The 19,576-nt window shown below is 39.7% G+C and overlaps 1 protein-coding gene across 1 annotated transcript; it reads right to left on the bottom strand.

The window, feature by feature from the left end:
• Window positions 1–57: 57 nt before the first annotated feature.
• aff1 (AF4/FMR2 family, member 1) lies at window positions 58–18,886 on the bottom strand. The gene is made up of 19 exons (XM_039999978.1): window positions 18,385–18,886; window positions 13,978–14,098; window positions 12,257–13,108; window positions 10,254–10,295; window positions 10,028–10,114; window positions 9,342–9,375; window positions 8,161–8,218; window positions 7,560–7,701; window positions 6,584–7,483; window positions 6,405–6,493; window positions 6,102–6,315; window positions 5,886–5,980; window positions 5,738–5,801; window positions 5,506–5,642; window positions 4,599–4,670; window positions 4,177–4,270; window positions 4,016–4,053; window positions 3,691–3,905; window positions 58–2,958 (listed from the first exon to the last, which is right to left on the bottom strand). Exons 1-19 carry the CDS (start codon window positions 18,399–18,401, stop codon window positions 2,837–2,839), a joined length of 3,393 nt encoding a protein of 1,130 aa, XP_039855912.1. The 5' UTR covers window positions 18,402–18,886; the 3' UTR covers window positions 58–2,836.
• Between the last annotated feature and the right edge of the window lie 690 nt (window positions 18,887–19,576).

Genomic DNA, 19,576 nt, shown 5'->3' with positions numbered 1-19,576 from the left:
TATTTTTAAACATATTTTACAAAATGAAAAACAAACATCCTTCAAAAACCCTTTTTAGACATGTTTCCAGTAAATAATCATTTGGACAAATCTGTTGCAGAGCAACTCATAAATGAAGCACCAACAACCAAAGATAATGAGAATAAAGCCACAGATGAGAAAGTACAAGAACCCAGGAATTCAGAAAACTGATAAAGTTGCACAATTTATAAATCCTGAATGACAAATTTTGCAGTTTCCATTCATGGAGGCATCCAAGGTAAGAAACTGCTGAGGATCTGTACATAAAATGTAATCCCACATTCCATGGCACCAGTGGTCCTTACGTACAAAGAATAATAATTTTATTTATGAGAAAATAAAATTCAGAATACTTTGATCGTTTTTCAGCCCTTATTTAAATCTTGTAACTACACCAAAACGACCAATTTAAAAAGTGAAACTTCCAAAACCCAGTGGCACATATGGCACTAGTCTAAACCAAAGTTTCTTTTTCTGCTTCAATAATTACTCACTGATCATTTCTGTATCCCCCTCCCTGTGTAGGAACCCCCCCCCAAATAAAACTTGTGTAACCAATGTTACCAACCCAAACTGTATTGCTGAGAGCCAAACTTGGAGTAAACAATAACGACTAACACAGTCATGTTGGTCTTGGAAACAGCCCTTCTGCACAATAATGCGCTGAAATTAAGTACAAAATACTCAAAACTCATTAGTAAGCCATAGTTTCCCACTGATTAAGTTAAAGTTTGCCAACCAAAGTGTGGGAACACAGATCAAGCTTACTGGTGCAAAAACTGAAGGAAACATTAAATAGCATCACCTTTGTTAATGACTACAACAATCTAGTTTAAAGGCAACACAGACTGACAAACAGGCTCAAAGTGAACCACTACATCCACCATCACAGCCAAAGAAAGACCTTTTTCTTTTGTTTACACAAGGACTTGAAGACATGCCTTTGGTTAAAGGCCAGGTTCACATTTTGCATGCATGGAAATGATCACTGGATATTGAAATGTTTCTTTCTGTTCATGAAGCAATAAAAATGAAAGTGTTAGGGGACAAAATCCAGTCCTCATTTTGCATAAAAATGCTTTTGCAAGCCGAACTCAATCTGATCTTTTTATTCAAAATTCCCTTTTTCTGTTCAGCTGCATCTCTGGAAGCAGATCCAGTGACCTGTGTTTACATTTGATCTGCATCAAGAGCATATAAGGAAAAATACAAGTTAAAAGCAGTGACGTGTCCACTGAATCTGACCATATTGGCTTGTAATGGCCGATTTCAGCCAGGTCACCTGACTCTACCTTCCTGTTCTTTTAAGCAAGCTCAACAAAAGCTTCAGGCATTAGCAGTGGTATAACAGTAGCACTGTGCTTCCTTTGTCCTGAGGATGTACCATGTTTGGCCAGCTGCACCTCATAACTGCACAAATTGAGATGAGATCAGGTTGCAAGATATTTTCATACCTGGTTGTCTGTGCCAACCATGTGCAACTACAGTACGTCTGTAGAGTCACAAGCAAGAATTTGGTTACACAAGAAGAGCACTGTGAATTGTGTACCTTTTCACAGCCAGCATGGACAGCAGGAATGATCACAGGGACCAGAAACTCAACGTGTGCGTTGCTTTTATTTGACACTTGAACGCTATAGTTTCCACGAGGAGGAGGCCAAAAGTGCAATCTTCTTTGACTTGATGACAGGAATAAAATGAAGTCTGCTTTGGTCTAACAAATTAGGCACTACAATTAAACGGTCCTGCAGCCAGATCACCCCATACCACAACTTCACCATTATTCCAAAAACCATTAAACACGATTCACCAGTGAGTCAGGTACTTCCCAATCATCATTCACACAAAAACAGCATTCCTCACAGGAGCAGAAAGGTAAGACACAAAATGAAATGTTTATAGCTTGAAATCAACAAGACTACACTTGCACCTGATACACAATGGCTTCTGAAAATGCCTGTGCAGATACAGCCCCTCTGAAATAAAGGTTTTTCCAACTCTGCCTCTCAGCTTTGTTCATATGTTAGTTGTACGCCAACATACCTTCATTCATCTGATTGTGATTAATGCATGTGCTCATCATTTAGCCTTCTTATTGCACCTGCACTGTGTTGTCAATCTGACAAAGCCAATTTGAAACAACAGAAAACAGATTCCAATATGGAGGATTTAAAATGAATAAATTAAATGCCAATTTAATGTAACCATCTGGCACTTCTGCAACACACTTCATGGTCTTTAGCAGAAAAAAAAAATTCAAAATACAAAAGCCTAAGTTTAACTTTCAGAATGAAACATATGAAATAAAATCAACCAGGAAAAGTTGAGACTAAATATCATTTAAGTGCTGAGTTTCCTGACATCAATAACAAAAGTTGGTACAATCAGCATAAAAAAGTAACACCTTTGTGAGTACTTTCACCACAACTGTGTTTATCAGCCAAGTAGGACCAAAGTCCATTTTCAAAAATATCCGATGTGCTTCCATTCAAATGCCACTAAGCCCCGATTTGTAAGTATTTTCTGACATCATCTGAAGGTGTGGTTTTCAGCACACGTCCATGTTTTTTAAAGTGTCAGGAAAACAAGGCGACAGGAAGAACAAGAGCATCAGTGTGTGTCGTCTTCTTGATGGGGAATCCAAAATCTAGCCTTTAGAGCATGCATCCGCATCGATACTGTTGACGAGATTAGTCAATGTCCATGCCAAAAATGGCACAAGCCTGAGGGTAAGCTGAGGTTGTGATCAGGGTAAACATACCAACGTGAATTTAAGGCAGTGAGAGGCAGCTTGAAGGTTCACAGGCCTTCGGTGTCATACCTTTTGGCTGTCCAGCCTCAGCCAGTAAACACCTTGTCTTGTGTAGCGGACCATGGAGGTCATATCTGAAGACAGGTTTAAGGGCCCCATAACAGTGTCCAGCTCTGCCAACATACCTGAAACACATGGAAACAAAAGCACGGTAAAGCTCCACAAACAAAAACAAGTCCATCCATCCATCCATTAGCTTCCGCTTATCCTTTTCAGGGTCACTGGAGCCTATCCCAGCTGTCATAGGGCGAGAGGCAGGGTACACCCTGGACAGGTCGCCAGTCTGTCGCAGGGCCAACACACAGGGACAGACAACCAGTCGCACCAACATTCACTCGCACATTCACACCCAGTGGCAATTTGGATTATCCAATTAACCTATCCCCACAAGCTGCATGTCTTTGGACGGTGGGAGGAAGCCGGAGTACCCGGAGGGAACCCACGCAAACACGGGGAGAACATGCAAACTCCACACAGAAAGACCCCGGCCTGATGGTGGAATTGAACTCAGGACCTTCTTGCTGTGCGGCAACAGTGCTAACCACCGTGCTGCCAAAAACAAATCAGTCAAACACTTTTAATTTGTTAATTCGTTTTTTTTTTTTGTTTTTTTTTTTTAAATAAATGTGATGTAGCACGGTACAAGTTAGTCAGTGATGCATACCGAGAATGTCAGCTGCCCACAGGAACAGCAAAGCAACAGGGCAAGCAAAACAACTGGATCTTTCAATATTTCCTTAGTTTGTCATCTTTACTTTGCAGTTTCTCTCAATATTACCTTAGTGTCGCACACAATTTCCTATGCATAAACTGCAAATAAAAAATACAATTTTTGGTCTCTTTTCCTTTGTTCTTACCGCTGCCTTTACGTGCCAACTCTTCTGCCTGCTCCCAGATGTCATGAGCACTCAAAAACAATGATGTGATGTTGACATAGGTGAAAGTCATTTGTTCAATGGCTTGAGAAACTGCCACAGTACTGCCCACAACCAACCCACTGGCACTGTGGTTAGAGCTAGGACCTGAGGTGGTGGCTGGAGATGGCAGGCAGGTGGACAGGTTGTCTCCCACTCTAAAGGAGAATTGTTAAAAAAAAAATAAAAAAAAATACAAGTACAGAATGTCTTTACACAGTTGAGAGCAATGTACTCGTTACTGTAATATAGAAAGAAAATGACTTGCCTAGATGTTTGAGGATTGTGTGTTGCCTGAGCAGAGCTCTGTAAGAGAAATTTAATCAGCAAAACAAACATTGACCAGCTCCTGTGCTCATACATCAATGCCATTTTCTACATGTAATAAGGCAATCTGCCATTACAAGCCATCTCCTTTAAAATACTTACACTGAAGTGTTCAGTGAGGGTCTTTGAATACTTTAGTGCAGCTTTGTGTTTGTGTCGAAACATGGCCATTTGCAGGAGAGACTGGCACTTCAAACTACAGGACACACATGACTGTTACTTATAGGTCACATGACTACAAACAAACAACAGAATAATAGTGAATATTATCCATCTATTCTACAACTCCTAATTTCTTATTTCTATTTGCTTACGCTTTCTTTGACAACATATTTAGACATGTGAGGAATTGTTTAATAAGAACTTTATGCTGCTACATATCAGTCAGTTTCCAGTGATACAGCCTAACTTCCTGAACTAACGTTACATGAGGAGGGATCAAGACAAACCTTCACAGGTTAATAGGGTCTCAGACATTGTAATAAATGGAGAAAACAGCACATTAATCATGATTCAAACCTTACCATAAAACTAGAAAGTCTTTCTCTGGGGGTGGAGCAGAAAGGTCCACTGAGTTTTTAAGCTTCAGCACAAACCTGTGAAATTAGAAAATCAGATCAAGTCATGGATCAAACTCAGAACCAAAATACAAATACCATAGATACACTGTGACAAATGTTTGTCTTCTTCTAGAGAAATATAAATTACTTGCTTGAGTGTCTTGAAAGTTAAAAGGCACATTTTCCCTGCGACATGATTTGCATGCATGCGTCTGCTTCCACTATTAATTCACTCATGAATCTATCCTGGTGTCAGGCTTATTACAGGCAATTTTTACTGTGCTAACTAAAACAGCGTTATAAGATGCTTTTGTTTTTCTATAAGGCTCTCATTGGAACATTACAATTTTATATCACATTATGATAGACCGCTTCTGCATCACATTAAAAATTATTTACTTTGAAAGTATTTAGAGTCCAACTTACTTGTGATCTCACATTACTGGCTGATATCAGTCATTTATCTATGTTTTATGTAGCTGATTATAACAGTGGATAAATCTAATTTTTAAAAAGAGTTACACTGTTACATTGTTACATAGTTTGCCCACAACAGGACCGTGTGTTGCAGCTTTGTTCAAACCCTACAAAAAACAACAACCAGGTGATCCAAGCAGATAGGCAGAGAATAAATGTTACAGAAATCTGTAGTGGAATATCATCATTAATAAAAAACAAACAAAAAAAATGGTATCGGTCGTAAAATTCCTATATCAGACGGGCTCCATTTAAAATGTTAACATTTCAGAATAAACTTATCAGAACTGTTAAATGTATCCAAAACCTGGAGCACTTTTACTCTGTAGCTTTGCCATTACAACAACAAAAGTTATAATAGTGCAAACAAGCTCTGATACATGCAGTTTCGTACTTGAGGAGTTCCACAGTCTCTGCAAACATTGTGTAGGAAGACAACAACGTCTGTGGATCTTTTTCCATGGCAATGCCACTCTCAACAAAGAACATGGCAGCATCAAGGTAGTTGAAAGCTTTACTGAGCTTATCCGACTACGGAGAGAGAAACATGTACATATTGGTCATTAGTTAGTTGTATGACTCTGAACTGGATAAAACTTTATAAAATCAAGTTAAAGAAAACCTACCTCTGCATCTGCTTTATGCTTCAGTCTTTTGGCCTCTTTTATGTAATGTTTCACTGGATGTTGTCTGTGAGATAAAGTACTAGTGTGAGAGGAGCACCAAAAATGCATAAGCAGGATATTAGCTGACATTACAAGCAATGAATCTTACCTCTCTTCAAATTTGAGCAAGGATCTGTTAGCCACAGCTTTGCTGAGGGGCTGTGCTGATGATGTTACAGCAAAGCTGACCTTTGGGGACTTATTCTAGGATTGCAGGGCACATCTTGGTTAAAATTTGAATTCTGCTTATTAAGAGCCAAGTTTTCTGATTAAATTACAAATCACTTAATCAAATTACTGGTTAAAGGAAAAGAAGGATAATTACAGTTTCAGACTTTGGGTGCTCTGTGGATTTTCCATTGCTCTTCTTGTGTTTATGAGACGCCTTTTTCTTTTCTGTTTTCTTACTCGATTCTTGTGTTTTCACCTGGCTCTTGTGAAGCTTTGACTTTTTAGCAGCATCTTCAGATGGTTCAGGGTGCTGACAATCTTTCTTGGCCTTCTTCCGCTGCTGGGCCTCTGCTAGACTGCTTGAACACCTACAGGTGACAAGATCATTGAGGACGGTTCAAGGTACACAGTGTAAGATGGTTAAATGATAAAGATCTGACCAATTTAGGGGACCTACTTCAGTTTCACAGAAACTTTTGTCAATGAAGCGTTCTTGTTTTCCAGCTTCTGTTTCTTCCTGGGAAGACCTTTGTTGTCTACCTCAGCCTAGAGAAGAGGACAAACCAGGCAATAAAATAAAAACTTTCCGTGCACATGTATGTTTACTAGAACAGCACCAAACCTCGTGCTTCTCACATTTTGTGGTTTACTCTTCCTGCTGGTTTTAGTGTGGCTGTGTGTTGCAGAAGTACCACCGCCTACTTTATCTGGATCCGTGACCGGTGCAGATTGTTTTGCAGTGCTGGGAATTCCTTGGTGAATGCCAGAGGTCTGGGGCACTCTTGAGAGCAGACTTAGCTCTATCTTCACCATTAGGGATCTGGGAGTCCTCTCGAGGTCCAGAGAAGCCTTGGCAATACGCCCAGGCTTCTCTAAGTGCTTGTGGGTCGTTTTGTGAGGCATCTTGGTGCCCGTCTGGCAGATGGTCTCTGCGTTGGATTTGCTACAACTGATGCTGACTGGTGGGGCAGGCTGAACAGGGCTTTGGGCGGGGCAGGAGTTAGGAAAATGCTGTGAACTGAGTTTAGTCCTTTTAATGTCTCTTTTACCATTACTGCCTTCCTTACTTTTTTTGCAGTGTCCTACTTTCGTCTTTACCTTGGGTCTATCTGTGAAACACGGGTATTTTGTTTGAGCTGTTACCGCTTCCTCACATTTCACAGGGGTTGCTGCATCAGTGCGGTCTGGACAACCTCCTTTCACCGATTTTGAGAATTTCTTTGAGCTGTTCACATTAGCAGAGAGAGATTTTTGGCGACTTTGCAGACAACAGTTGTCCTGAGAGCTTTCACTGCTTTGCTGAGAAACTGCGGTGCTGTCTGTGTGGTGAGAAGAAAGCTGAGGCTGAGACTCCCCAGTAGAGTCAACCACTTGAACGCTGGAGTGTTTGAAGTCTTGAGTGAACTGTTGCTCTTTATGAGATGTGTTCTCAGGAACAAGTACCGCGCTTTGACTTTCACTGCCAGAATTTGGTTGGCTGAACCTGATCCAGTTTCCCAACTGCCAGTCCTCATGGCTCACTGCTGGGGCGTCAGCCTGCAAACACAAGTTGATTTCAGAAAAGGACGAACATAAAGATTCTGTACATGTACATATAAAAGTGAACAGTTACCGCAGTTTTAACTGAGGTGCCAGCTGGGGGCTGAGGTGGCTCCACAGTAGAGTTTTCACTCTCCGAATCTGATCCCGAGCTACTCTCCGATTCACTGGAGCTCATAGACTCTACCCCGCTGGAATGTGCCCCTTCAAATGAACTTCATCAAAAACACACAAACACCAGATCAATATTCAGTTTTTCGCTAGTAGTAATACATTCGGCAAATACGTACCAGAAAAAAAAATTGATGAGAGAATTCGATACGTGCACCGTTTTAAAATAAATTCAAAGCCACAAAGACTGAATTAAATCATTAGTTGTTTAAATTAATCTGCTGCTTTTTTGATAATAAACCACTTCAGCAATTAACAATTTTTGTTTGCTGCTTTTTTTCCCCCTTTGTAGTAATAATAATAATAATAATAATAATAATAATAATACTGCTGATACACTTGGGTTTTAAATTAAATAGTACTACTTAAATATGGAGTGATGCAAGTGAAGTCTGTTTAGAAAAATAATTCAATAAATAGGAGAAAACCAGTGATTTCCTTTTGAGTTTAGCATGGTTCTTTGGCTGGCAATTTACATTTCAGCTAACTGCCACGGCACTTACGATGAGGACATCTGTTGGCTGGGATGAGATGACTCAGGAGGTGAGGAGTCATGGTTTCCTGGAAAAAGTAAACAAGAATTAGTACAACAAAATAAACAACAGAAGTTTAAACTGGTTTTAAGCCTTTGCACTGAAATCTACTGGCAGAGTTTGGATTTTAAAGGTTATGTCTCATATCATGGAATTCACGCACTATATGGATCGTTGGGATGTGTGTACTTTTAACTTGTGTTGGTAAAACACGGCACCCCCCCCCCCCATATTTGATGGCAGGTACTTCAACAGCTGGGAGTCACTGGGAGTTACTGAGTAACTGCACATCCGCCTTTGCCAGTAGGACCTGAAAGTTGGTGACATTTAACCAATATGTCTAGCTAAAGGAAGACTTAATACACTGCCTCCACTCACTTTCCCTATAGAACATTTTTCCATCTTTGAGAGAGCACCAGAGTTGTACTTAATTCATTTCATGTAAAAAAGTTGATGGAAAAATCCACTGATATCCAGAAATGTTACATAAATGATACTGATCATGCTCTGTTGTCCTGGGATTCCTACCATTTAAGCATTTATACACTGACATCTACAAACTACCCAAAGCAGGGTGTACATGCGCATGGCACTCTCCAGGCAGGAGCCTACTCCTGCATTACCATATGCCAGACTACACTGTAAAACAGCTCAGAAACAGCTTTAGGAACATTACAAAGGGTGCAAGGCAATGATGCAGTCATCAAGCTCTCCAGATCTCACTCTAACTGAGCAACCTCAAACCACAGGACCCCAAGGGACTTGATGCCAATGTTCAAGTGCCAGACACAATAGTAGACCCTCACAGGTCCTCCATCCATGCCTTGATAGGTCAGAGCTGTTGCTTAAATGAAAGGCATCATAGTGAAAACAACACTAAGTGGAAACTAAGAAGTAAAACACCATTCACTACTTCTCTCATTTAGATAAGATGAAATAAAACTGTGGGTGGTTTCTCAGATCTGTGGCCACAGAACAGAGCCTGTTTAATAGATCACATGACAGAGTCGCCTGCTACCACCATCAACCACAAACATAACAGACTAGCACCTGCTTTGCATTCACTGCCGATTTTTCAAGATAGTATAGAATACAGCATTTCTAACTAAGGTTGCTTGATCTATGACTGAATACTTCTTCGCTTCACTCACTCTGTCCTGGACATGAAGAGGCATGCTTTGCTTCCTGTAAAGACAGATAAAGAAACATGCTAGTGTTAATCAAGGTCATACTTGTACTTGATCTATATCTGCACATTTATGCCCACGTTTAGGCTCAACTGATAAACGCTTTAGCAACAAGACCTATGTTACAGCTTTTAAAGCTTTTTTGTGCTGATTTTAGCGGTCATGAAAAGATTATTCTGAGAAACAAAAGCAAAGCTAATTTAATCACAGATGTAATCTAACTTGACTTGTGTAACTGAGAAGTTGACCTATGGCTGACACTAGTGAAAGACAAAAATATCCATCCTTGGGGAAGCATAAAAGTGATGCGTAAATTATCTCCTAATGTCTAAGGCCACTGCACAGCTGCATGGACTTATTGCCAGTGTGTGACTCAGTCACACCACAGTACTTGATGTGAATTTGTCAAAATTTGAGGGGGCTTTTGCACGACTATAGTTTAAAAGAAAATAACTTGGCCAATCTGGACTTCATTGAAGACTATAAGATACAAAATACTTTATAGCACCTTAGAAGAATTAAGATTTATTCTGTCTCCTACAGTGACTGACTTCTGCTCAATAATTTCAAGTTTGACAGAAGGAAATAATGAGGCAACCAAGACCCCTGCACTTATATAGACACGTGAAACATAAAATCAGATTTTTTACCTTGGCTAGGAAAGGGGACTTGGGGGGCTCATCTGTGCTTGGTGTGCGTATAGTTTTTAGGAGAGGTGGCCAAGCATGAGCCATTTCCTATAGAGAGAAAAAACAAAGGGATATTTATTGTACGTGTAGTGCATGCTGCATACACTCTCACTGGAGTCCCAACACATTTGTTAATTTCATCCTTTGCCTTTGAATTGAAAATAAGAACGCAAGCAGGTATTTTTACCCTTAAGATGTCCTCCACACATTGAGCTTCATCTGTCTTTGTCTACGGAGAAAAACAAAACTTATTCATTTCTGAAAGTACCCAAAGATCTTTAAACAAAATAAAGATCAACATCTCACATCATTAACTCCAAAATGTATAGCCAAGAGACAGCGATAATGCAATAGCTGTTCTCATCAGCACTGAAAATTGTATAGTTTTCAAAAGTAATAGTAATTAATATTGTTATAAGATAATAAGAAAAAAAGAATTTCATCCCTGTGCTAGATACAGAAAGACTTCTGCATAAGAGGGTGGAAAATCGTATTTTGTATGTATGACATTTGACTAAACAGTGGGTTGAGGTGTGTGTTTCTGATTAAACATTTAAAATAAGCAACAACTGTCAATACTCTATATCAGGCAGCTACATTAGATAAATACTACAAACACATAAGTCCACATGCTACATTTCTGTTTGTTTTCAGGAGTCTCTCCCAGTTTTTCCTTCTGAATGGATAGTGTTTGAGATAAGGTCAGACTGAATGGGCCCCAGAGCAGTTATGCAAGTTGGTGACAAAGCTCATTTATTGTTCTGCTGAGCCTAGGGGTGAATTTATCAGAGCCAGCTGAGGTCACAAAACACAGACATAAAACACAGACTGCTTGCAACATCATACTGTCCACCTGAGAAAGACATGAGCACGTGCTCAAAAGACATTATGTAATATTTACACAGTAAACTTTCAAGACGCTGCATCGTTTTCAGGAGTTTCCATACTCTTGTGATAAATAATGTAGAACTCATCCGATTGTAAAATGAAACAGTGATTACATTGTGTTTCTAACAACAGAACAGTTCATAAGACATCTATAGCCGTATACAGATGAGGCGTTAGTAAGAAATCCAAGTGAGTCACTGCGAAGCTATCTTGCACTGGATTTGTCCCAGCAGCAAATACAGCAGCTTATTCACACAGATTTGCTGCTGCAGGAGGGTAAGGGGGAGGTGCGGAGCAGTGCAGGTGCAAGGGTTGGGTGTATGTTTGTGCGTGTGATAGAGAACAGATGAATAGAGTTCAGCTGGAGTTCTGCCAAATTCTCAAAAAACAAACTTAAAAAAAAAAAGAACAAGATGTTTTCAACGTAGTGAACAATCAAGTAGAATCACTGCAAATTGTGGAGACATTAAAGATAATTTGCCAGTAATACAACTGTATTTGTAATAATGCACATTATTAACAAAACCAAATTCCCTCCAGTTCTGGACTGTTGTGGGCTTAATATCACAAGCTTGACAGAATGAATGGCTTTAAGTGGCAGTAGCCAACCTTGAAATGGTAAGACTTTTTTTTTTCTTTCATCTTTTGCTACCATTTCTGACTTTTCTTTTCTTTTAAATTAATACTTTGACATTTGTTTTCTGGCAACATTACCACTTGATGGTGAATGAATGAATGAACGAACTAGAAATCTTAGCTTGGCATTGAGAGTGAAAAACAAATAACCTTGTTATTTCTATCGCTAACTGGTAGGTTTCATCTTGTTTGCTTTACACAGGTACAAGTGATAAGGCAAAAAACCCCCAAAAAAACCCAAGCCTAACTTTTACTGGCTGTGTGGTATCTATGCCAAGTTAACTTTCTCCTGGCTCGATACACTCAAACCTATTTATTATTTATAATGCATCCCGAAAAGTGCATTTATCATAGCACCATCATCAACTTGTTTAGGCATTGTTGTTCTGGAAGAGAGAGTGTTGTTAACCCTTAACCCCAACAAAGTTTTGACATTTGGGCTAGCAACATGGTAGCCCACTGCTAGCAGTTAGTAACAAGTGTATAGGAGGCAAAATTGGATAAAGTGCTATAAATGCATTCCATTTATGTTTTTTCAAATAAATTAAAGTACTTTGTCATTGTTATTTTACTCAAAAAAAAAACCAAAAAAAAAAACAAAAAAAAAAACAAAACCCTGCACATTTCACAGTTGCTAAGCTGTAATATCTAAGACAATTAACTCACCTCCAAAAATTGTGGCGCTTTCTTTGTTTTACCCAGGTCAGACTTGCCTATCAACTCTGGCAGTGGTGCATATGGTTCTGGTGAAGGCTTTAGCTCAGGTGACTCTGTGACCAACTGGTCCTGCCCATCCATGGGCCGCACGTATGCTGTTGGCTTCTGGGTCATGACCACACTGGGCTGCTTAGAGGACAACAGGAGAGGAAACGTCTGGGAGGGTAGTGCGTTAGTTTTGTTAGCTTCAGGCAGTGATACATCCTTAGGGGATTGTTTAATTTTCAATGTGGAAACATCTACATTGCTGGAAGACTCAGAGGCATGGTCTGTGGACCCTTGATATTCATCAACAGTGTCCTTAGTATCCGTGTCCATGTGATTATGGTCACTGGAATGTAGGAAGGGTAGCGGCTTAACATCGTCAGACTGATCAGACATTTCGTGGTAAAGACTGGCACGGTCCCTGAGGTCTGAGAAGACTTCGTTCTTCTTTTGTTGTTGTTGATGATGATGTGCTGAGTGGTTAAGCTGACTGCCCTGACTGTGGTTTAAAGGTGGCTTTGAGAAAGTGGATGAATGTCCATGGTGAGTCGGGGAAGTGGTAGTAACTCCTCTCATGGGGTGCAAGGAGTTACTAGAAGGCTCCTTCTGGCTTTGTGTGGACATGGAAAGGACCTGGTTCTGAATTGGAGGTTTGGTTGATTTATCTGTGTTTAACTGACCCTGATCTGACTGTGAGAGGTTTGCATAAGCGGGAGTGGGTATCATCTCAATGGAAAGTGGTGAGGGAGTATCCACATCTTCATAATTGCCCAGCATCCTCTGGATTCGATTGGAAAGTTCATCTCCTTTGTTTGTCTACAAAAAGGATCAACATGTTAATAGAAGGCCGATATTCAGCCTATAAAGCATTTTTCCAAACATAACTGCCCCAAACTCAAAGTCTGTCTGGTTGCATCTAGTTCACAAACATAATCCACACACAGCTGAGAGTGACAGAGAGTGAGGGGTTTTGTGTTCTAGCAAACACAAAACCCCTCAGGCACCAAAGTCCTGGCATATGATATCCTCTAAAATGGACTAAGAAAAGCTGCATAGGTGCTCACACCCAAATACATACAAACCAATAAAGGGAAATTAACAAATAGATATTCAAAAAAAAAAAAAAAAAGTCTTCAGCCACACAGGAGAGGGAGTATTTTGAATAAAAATAAATAAATAAAAAGCTGACCACAAGGCCTTGGCTTTTATCTCTCAGGCTACATACAGTCCTTCTCTTTTCACATTCGGAAAAAAAACAACAACCAAAAAAACAAAACAAAACTTTATTCTTATTCAATAGTTTTCTAAAAGTTGCTACAATTAGCCATCAATTAAAAATAAGGCAATGGAAAAAACTCTTTTAAATCCTCTTTATAGTGAGTTAGCATGATCAGTAATGTTCACTTTCCAGGAGACTGAATAGATTTAAAGACAGCAATGAAAGTGGTAAAGACTGGGATGCAAAGACTAAAGAAGGACTATCTGGCAGGACTCTTTAAATGCACATCAAATACACCAGATATTGTATTCATAAAAACTGCCTAAACCTGTTCTGCACATACTGTCACAATGTCACTCTGTTGCAGTCATTAACATTAAAAAAAGAAAAAAAAAAAAAAAAGAAAAAAAAGAAAACCTTGCTATACATAACCACAAGAATTGAAACTTACAGGTGCATGCTTTACCTTGTATGGCTCCCCAAAAAGGGGTACATTCTCAGGCTTAGGTTCTTGGGTTTGGCTGGCTTCTTGGACCCTCTGTTGCCATGCTCGGAGGCGAAGGAGGTGCCTCTCTCCATCGTGTGCACTGCAGAGGATTACAAAGAAAGACAGATGTTAACTGAACTGCTTTTACAAGTATACCAGCTTAACAAAATAGCCAGACACAGAGATTGACAATAAAATGGGAAGCTTACCATCAAACTATGGAGACATGGTTAACTAAATGGTTTAAGACTGTAATGCAGCCCTTATTTGTTTTCTGACATTATTGCTGAAACTGGGTTTGGCTTAAGAGATCCTAAAATTTAGTGACTGCAATTTTAGGGCATCATATCATACTCTTATTTACCCCAGAGGCAGAGCAACAAGGTCTAATGGGAGAAGGTGCCATCCGTCATATCAACAGACATTTGTAATTGGACTCACAGGTGCCCTGAGGATTCACCAAAAACATTCACATCTGTTCTTTCTAGTCCCCAAAGATAACATGCAGCTCTTCAGACATAAAATAGATGATTATAACTAATAGTCCGGATATTCTGTCACTGGCAGAAAGCTTGTTTACAATAATAAATTATACTGAAGAAAAACAGTGTAATGGAAGCATTTCCGAGGAAAATCGATACATGCTACATACTTTGGATATACTCACGCAAACTAAGCATTTAATGTACCTTTTGAAATTTCTGTTTTCTTCCCAAAACAGTGTTATCGTCCTCGCTGAGAGCGGCCCCAGTGGAATGCCTCCATGGCAACAAGTGGAGCAGCAAAAATTTGGGACTAAGCCAAATGCATAAGGCCAAACGCCTCTGAAAGCTCAAACCAGTAACAGGCTCTTCCTCAGAAACAGTAAGGGGTAAACAATACAGCTGATTATATTAAAATTACAGGCTAGTCTTTCAAAACAGTCATGAAAGCTTTTGTTCTGAAGATTGTATATGGTGATAGCAATGATGCACAAGTGAAACAACCCAAGTATCTTATAGAAAGTAAAAGGCATACAGAAATGTTAAATACCGAATAATCAAAGACAGAGCCTGTTTTCCACAGACTTGAATTTATTTTTTATTGATAGCACATCTACAATAAAAATTACCATTTAAAAGATTTTATTAACTGTCTTTTTATACACTTTCTTTTCTGATAATCCAGCTTAGATTTGAGAATGTAGTTAGAATATTCCATCAGTCAAAAAGGTGACAGATGGGTTACACCTGAGACAGGTCACAGTGCTAACACAGAAGAGATAAATTGGCATATTCCAAGCCTATAGCTGATTTAGAATCACAAGTTCAACTAACATGGTGGGGGAATGCAGACTCCACACAGAAAGACTGCAGCCAGCAAGCAGGTTTGAACCCTAAACCTCCTCGTTATGAGGCGACAGGAGCAAGGACAGCACCACTGTCCACCCTCCACACTGCGATGTCCAGGTTTATATGTCCAGTGTCTTCAGTCCAAGACAGGGGTTTTGGAGTCTGTCAGACTGTGGGAGTAGACACTCAGGCAGCTGAATGATGCCGAAGGCCACAACAACAAAGACCTAACTAGGGAGCCAGCTGGCAGAAAATAAGAGATGTGAGGGACCAGGGCTGTTTAGCAGTGACTGAACTTGATGTGTCCCTTAGCATACTGACAGCAAGGGGGGTGGAGGGGTTCAAAGAAAAAAATAAATAAATAAAATACAGATAACGCTCTGTGGGATCATGTCAACTACTTTGAGTCTGGCTGACTCCTTTGAATTTGGGAGACAGAAGAATGAGAAAGCTCTAGCATACAAATGCCAGTCACAGAAGACAAAATACCACAAACTAGGTGACTGCAGGACAAAACAGCAAAATAACAACCTTGCATAATTACCCACAAGAAAGCAGTACCGATACTGAAACGGCAAAAGGACGCAAATTCCACCTACAGTACACACACGCACGCACACATGCATGCACACACACACAGCTCGATGAAAGATCTTGCAGTGTCAGTGGTAACACAAATTCAAATCAATTTGAGACAGCGGTCACAAAATCTGAGGGCTCAAATCAGATAAATATAGAAAGACAACAATCCAACCTAGAAAGCGACTCAGTTTTATCAAGTTATCCTGTCAAATGTTACACATACTTCTAATCTGTCTCAAATTTAAGAGAATGCAGAACCACCTCTATGGCAAAGATACTCAAGTTTCCAAAGGTAGTATGAGGTAAAATTACATCTTGAAACTTTGTTGAAAATGGCTGACAGTCAGCACCATGACTGACCACACTGCTTTGCCTTTGAAGCACTTTTGCCTAATTCTAGATTTATAGCATTCACAAGGTTCTCAGAAAAAGTCATCTTGACCTCAAGTTTAGATGTCAAGATCACCGAGACTCAAACTTGCCTGAGATTTTTAGTAGATAGACCTATGGTATGAATTTGGAGCTCCTGTATGGTCCTATTGCATTTACAAACTTAGGATCCCCGCCCCCTGCCCTCCCATCCAGCAGTGTGATAACAATACCTTATCAGCCTTTTACAACTGAGGGGTTAAAAAAAAAAAAAAAAAAAAAGGGTAAATAAATAAAGGGTAAAAAATGATTACTTATTTCTTACTGTTGTCTAAAAATGTGGGAAGAGGATTACTACTCATGGTTATATATTTCTTAGATTGATTTTATATTCATTTTTTAATTTTGGTGAGACAAATCAAGTAATTGGAAGATGTCACCGACAGATCTCCCCATTTTAAAATCATTCCTTCGTCAAAGTATTATAAGTGGTTTGAGATTTGGGAATTCAAAAGCCATTCACATCACTTCTATTGGCACGGGGGTTGCCAACAGATCAGATAAATATTTTCTAGATAAATCAATTATTCTACAAAATAGGCAGTAGTTGCGACATTAGTGTACAACTTTCTCTTGCCCTTTTGAAATGATTAATGACCTCTATAAAGAGACTCGGGACATATAGAGAACTTGAGCTGCCAAGCAGGGCAGATATATTTCAAAACCCATCAACCTGATACTGAATACTCACTTAACCCAGCTGTCTCAGCCAATTTACAGACTATTCAACAATGTTCCTCTTATTTCAGAAATTCTTGAAAGGGAAAAAAAACCCCAGCTAAATGGTCATCTGCAGAGGAATGGTTTATTTGAAGAGTTGCAGTCAGGATTTACACTTCATCATCTTGTGGCAACAGTGGACTCCTCTCTATGATTGCCCTGCTAGACCTCAGTGCAGCATTCACTGCCATAGACCACAATATTTTACTATACAGATAAGAACATGACATAGGTATTAAAGGTACTGTGCTGCAGTGGTTCGAAGCAAATCTATCAAACAGTTTGTTCATATAAATGAATCATATAAAAGGCGTTCCACAGGGTTCTGTGCTGGGACCAGTGCTTTCTTACATTATAAAAGCTTCACTAGGGCAGTATCCTTAGAAGGCATAGCAAACATTTTCATAGACTACTTGCTTGTAGTTCCCAGGATATTTAAAAGTAAAATGGGATGCAGATCCTTCAGCTTTCAGGACCCTCTTCCGTGGAACCAGCTCTGAGTTTGGGAGACAGACTCCCAGTCTCTCAATACTTTTAAGATTAGGTTTAAAACTTAACCTTTCGATAAAGTTTATAGTTTGAGCAAATCGGGTGACCCTGAACCCTCCCTTAGATTTGCTGCAATAGGCCTAGGCTGCTGGGGGCTTACCATGATTCACTGAGCATTTCTTCTAGACTCACCCCTTTTCATTCTCTCACTGCATTTTGCACTCCATCATCAGTTATTATTAAGCTCTTTCTTAATAGTGTGTCTTTTATCTCGTCTCCCTCCCCTCACCCACAACTGGTCGCGGCAGATATATTCAGATATAGTCACACACACACACACACACACACACACACACACGGCGTTTTGGACGCCCACACACTTCCGACTCCAGCTGTTTTCCAACTAAATCCAAGTTTTTAAGAAACGACGGCTGAGGTTTGATAATCCGTGAGTTATTAAGCGATACGTTTTCTCCAAACATGAACGTAAAATGTGCAGTCTGAAAACACAAAACAGCTGCTATAAACACACAAGCCCCGTTAACCCAGCTGCTAAAACTCACACGACCCTGCAGTTTCCAGCTGATTCCACCTCTTCCTCGAAATGCTTACAGAGCTAAAACCCTGCACGGCTTTTAGTTTAACCTGTAAACAAAATAACAATTAACTCTAACATTTCAACAAAGTTTCAAGCTAAACCTGGCCTCAGATAAACCCTTCGGAGCGCTGCCACCGAGCAGGCTGACCTTATCCAACTAATTAACTTACTCCGACGGGTCGGACTGGGAAGCTAGCGTTCAGCTAGTAGCTGCTAGCGTCGGCTGTGTCTGCCTACCTCGGCTGAGATGTCATGGTGCGTCTCACAACAACCAAAGTTGGTTGTCATGCGTCTCTCACAGTCCTCGCCGAGGTCTTCTTCTCACTTGGTCACATTGTTTACCGGTGAAGGTGGGTTGTTAGTTTAAAAACTGTCAGGACGACGTTGTTTGATAGTTGTCTGCTGCCACTACGTGTTTGGGCTGTCCACTCTGTCTGCCTAGTGGATTGTTCTACTCTTCTTAGCCATCCGGGGACCAACCTCAGTTTTATACACTCAAATTTGTTAAAAAAGATTGCTAAAGCTGTCGATTTGCTTTTCTTAGTATATATCGAAAATAAATGTGTCGAAAGAGTCCAATAGGGGCAACATTATTAATCGTTTTTTCTCCTTTAGAGGGGTTTGCGCAAACTTTTCACAATTACCCCTGCCTGAGACACATGGTACAGCCACCTGTGTTTATATTTACATGTTACGTGCTCCATCGTGATTTAACTTGGTTGTCGGTACCTGAAGAATAGAATGAATAGAATGATTACGTAAAACAAGAAAAGATAGAGAATAAGTAAGTAATTTTATTATAATATGATATAACAAAACATGTAAAATGTACATAAACAAAAACAATGCTTTATTTTATAATATTTATTATTTACAGTGAGCTGTAAATAATAAAAGAGAGATTTAAAAAATCTGATTTAGGGAAATCATCCCCTTTGTCCTGTGTGGTCCTGTTTGATATATTTGACTAATATCCATTCATAAATAAGATCATTTGAGGGGACACATGAATTAATTGTTCTTGGCAATATGTATCCATTGAACTTAAAAAAATGACTCAGTAAGAAAGCAGACAGCTTAAAGGCAAGTATGACTGGCTTTTAAACACACAAGATACCTTTTTTTCTTTTCTTTTCACACTTTTCTTGTGATTTGTTTGTTGGTGGTGATTAAGACAGGCAGAATGTCCTGACTCACTCTTCACCTTTGTCACACCTTTCATGACATTTCGGAGAAAGGTCTGTCTGGAGGCCCAATAGGAGGGTTATGTTATGCTGCCCCTGGTCGCCTGCCAGCAGAGCACACCAACAAAAACCCTCCTTCATTTAAGCCTTAATAGTGCTTAGGCTTAATAGTGTGTCTACACTGTAACAGAAAAAAGGTTTTCCCCCACTGCCCACCCAAACCCCTTCAATCCATACAAAACAGT

Source organism: Simochromis diagramma, unplaced genomic scaffold (assembly GCF_900408965.1).
Source record: "Simochromis diagramma unplaced genomic scaffold, fSimDia1.1 OVJJ01000596.1, whole genome shotgun sequence".
Classification (NCBI taxonomy): Eukaryota; Metazoa; Chordata; class Actinopteri; order Cichliformes; family Cichlidae; genus Simochromis; species Simochromis diagramma.
This window is presented reverse-complemented; position numbering and strand designations above follow the sequence as displayed.

Excerpts from the sequence above, each read along its gene's own strand:
- aff1 (XM_039999978.1), bottom strand. Across the intron at positions 6,316-6,404 it reads AAAGTTTCTGTGAAACTGAA|GTGTTCAAGCAGTCTAGCAG; the intron begins GTAGGTCCCCTA and ends TGTCACCTGTAG. Across the intron at positions 4,271-4,598 it reads AAAGACTTTCTAGTTTTATG|TTTGAAGTGCCAGTCTCTCC; the intron begins GTAAGGTTTGAA and ends TGTGTCCTGTAG.